This window comes from Pteropus alecto, unplaced genomic scaffold, assembly GCF_000325575.1.
Source record: "Pteropus alecto unplaced genomic scaffold, ASM32557v1 scaffold281, whole genome shotgun sequence".
Taxonomy (NCBI): Eukaryota; Metazoa; Chordata; class Mammalia; order Chiroptera; family Pteropodidae; genus Pteropus; species Pteropus alecto.
The window spans coordinates 669,401-671,570 of NW_006431909.1; the positions used below are offsets into that span (position 1 = coordinate 669,401).

Below are 2,170 nucleotides of genomic sequence, written 5' to 3' on the forward strand. Positions count from 1 at the left end.
AAGAGAGTCCTAGGGAGTTGCAAACTTAAACCAAGGAAAAACCTCATTGAGGAGGGGATGTTGGAACAAAGACCTGGAGGAGAGATAAGTGGACCTCCCGGAGAAGAGTGTTCCAGGCAGAAGGAACGGTTAGAGCAAAGGCTCTGAGGTGGGAAAGTACCTGGCATGTTCAATAGCGGGGAGGCCAGTGTGGTTGGAGGGCAGAGTAAGGCAGAGAGTGTGGGAGGAGGTGAGAGCAGAGGAGCCAGACCCGATGGAAGCTTTGCAGGCTGCAATGAGGCCTTTGACATTTAATGAGGAAATTGAGGTCCTAAGAGACTAATAGGAGGAAACACTTATGGTACTTATTATGAACTAGTCACTGCTCTAAGCACTTTCTATAGGTCAATTCCAAGATGCTTCTCTCTCTAGCTTCAGTTTTCTCATTGGAAAATGAAGCTTGGAATAACATCTGTCTACTAGGATCATTGTGGAAATTAAATACACAAGATAGTATATGCAGTCACCTGTTATTATAATAACAATATGTTTTGAGTGCTTATTATGTGCTAGTACTGTCCTGTCCTGATTATGTCCAGGCAAATCTCACATATTAACTCATTTTTATCCAGACAACAACTTTATGAGGTAGCTATTATTAGCATCTCCATTTTACAGAGGAGAAAGCTGAGGCCCAGAAGGGTTATATGACTTGCTCAAAGCCACACAGTAGTTGATGGAACCAGGATTCAAACTCAGATTCTGGGCTTTTCCCATTGTGTTATACTTCAACAAATAGTACATATATGGTACAGCAACTGTGTAGATTTCTAACAATTTCTAAACTTTTTCCCCTTCATGGCAATGGGGAAGAGGAGACTTAGGCTCTAGAAGAAAGTCCTGAGCTGCTCTTGCCTCCCCTGCTGCCCTCCCCCAGGGCTTCCAGGTCCCCTGCCTCAATGCCGAGCAAAACCAGCATCTCCAGTCCTCTCTGAGACGCTTACAGCAGGTGGTACAGGTAATGCCTTCCGCCTTGACTTGGCTCCACTGCACCTGCTGGGTACCCCTGGGGCTCTGACCACAGCCTCTCTCACCCTCAGCATGCCCGGGCCCAGCACGTGAGGCTCCTGGTGGATGCCGAGTACACTTCGTTGAATCCTGCTCTGTCTCTGCTAGTGGCTGCCCTGGCAGTGCGCTGGAACAGCCGCAGGGAAGGTGGGCCCTGGGTGTGGAACACTTACCAGGCCTATCTGAAGGTGTGTGGTGTGCTCCCGGGGGCTGCCAGCTGGGGTCCCAGTGCCCTGACCTGAAGGTGCCCATGTCCTCTGCCAGGACACATACGAGCAGCTGAGGCGAGATGCTGAGGCTGCAGACAGGTCCGGTCTGGCCTTTGGAGTGAAACTGGTACGAGGGGCGTATCTGGACAAGGAAAGAAAGGTGGCCCTGCTCCAAGGGGCCAAAGATCCTACTCAGCCTGACTATGAGGCTACCAGACAGAGGTAGGACTGGGCCAGGCCAGCCTCTGAGGCAAATAATAACATCCAACCTTTAATTAGAGCTCACTACCCATGATGCTGAGTGTCCTGTGTGTGTCTACTCCCTCTCCCTGGTCCAGGACACCTCCACTTCCCACCTGATCAGCAGGCTCCTCCTTAGGCTCCTCCTTGGGTTCCCTCCTCCCCACTTCCTGCTCCTTCCCAATCTGTTCTCCATGTGCAGCCAGGGGGAGCCTGTTTATACCCAAGGCAAATCATGTCCCTCCTCAGTTCAAAATCCTCCCTTTGCACCCTCAGTAAACCACAAATCCTTAACGATGGCCCATAAGGCCCTATGTGATCTGGTCGCTGTCACCTCTCTCACTTTTCCTTCCACTCTTCCCCTCACTCACACTCCTTGATGATCCCCAGGGCCTTTGTACTTCCTGCTTGAGCTACCTAGAACATTCTCCTTCTAGGCAGCTGCATGGCTCAATCCCTCACCTCCTCAGGTCTTTGTGTATTGGTACCTTCTCAAGGGACCTTCCCTGCACTCTCTATCAAAAACTAGAACATTCCCTCACCCACTCTCTTCCTGGATTAATTTTTCTCTTTAGCACTCATCGGCAGCTGAGTTTCTATGCAGTTATGTATTAAACTGCTTATTGTCTGTCTCCCCCACTGGAGTGGGTGCCCAGAAGGGCAGGGGTTTCTGA

At 50.3% G+C, this 2,170-nt stretch overlaps 1 protein-coding gene across 1 annotated transcript in view; it reads left to right on the forward strand.

The window, feature by feature from the left end:
- The window catches only part of PRODH2 (proline dehydrogenase 2), an 11,073-nt gene that overhangs the window by 4,396 nt on the left and 4,507 nt on the right, over nt 1-2,170 (forward strand). The window contains exons 5-7 of the mRNA XM_015598729.2: nt 917-997; nt 1,080-1,235; nt 1,312-1,478. Coding sequence (XP_015454215.1) covers nt 917-997; nt 1,080-1,235; nt 1,312-1,478 — 404 coding nt within the window. The remainder of the gene's footprint in view (nt 1-916; nt 998-1,079; nt 1,236-1,311; nt 1,479-2,170) is intronic.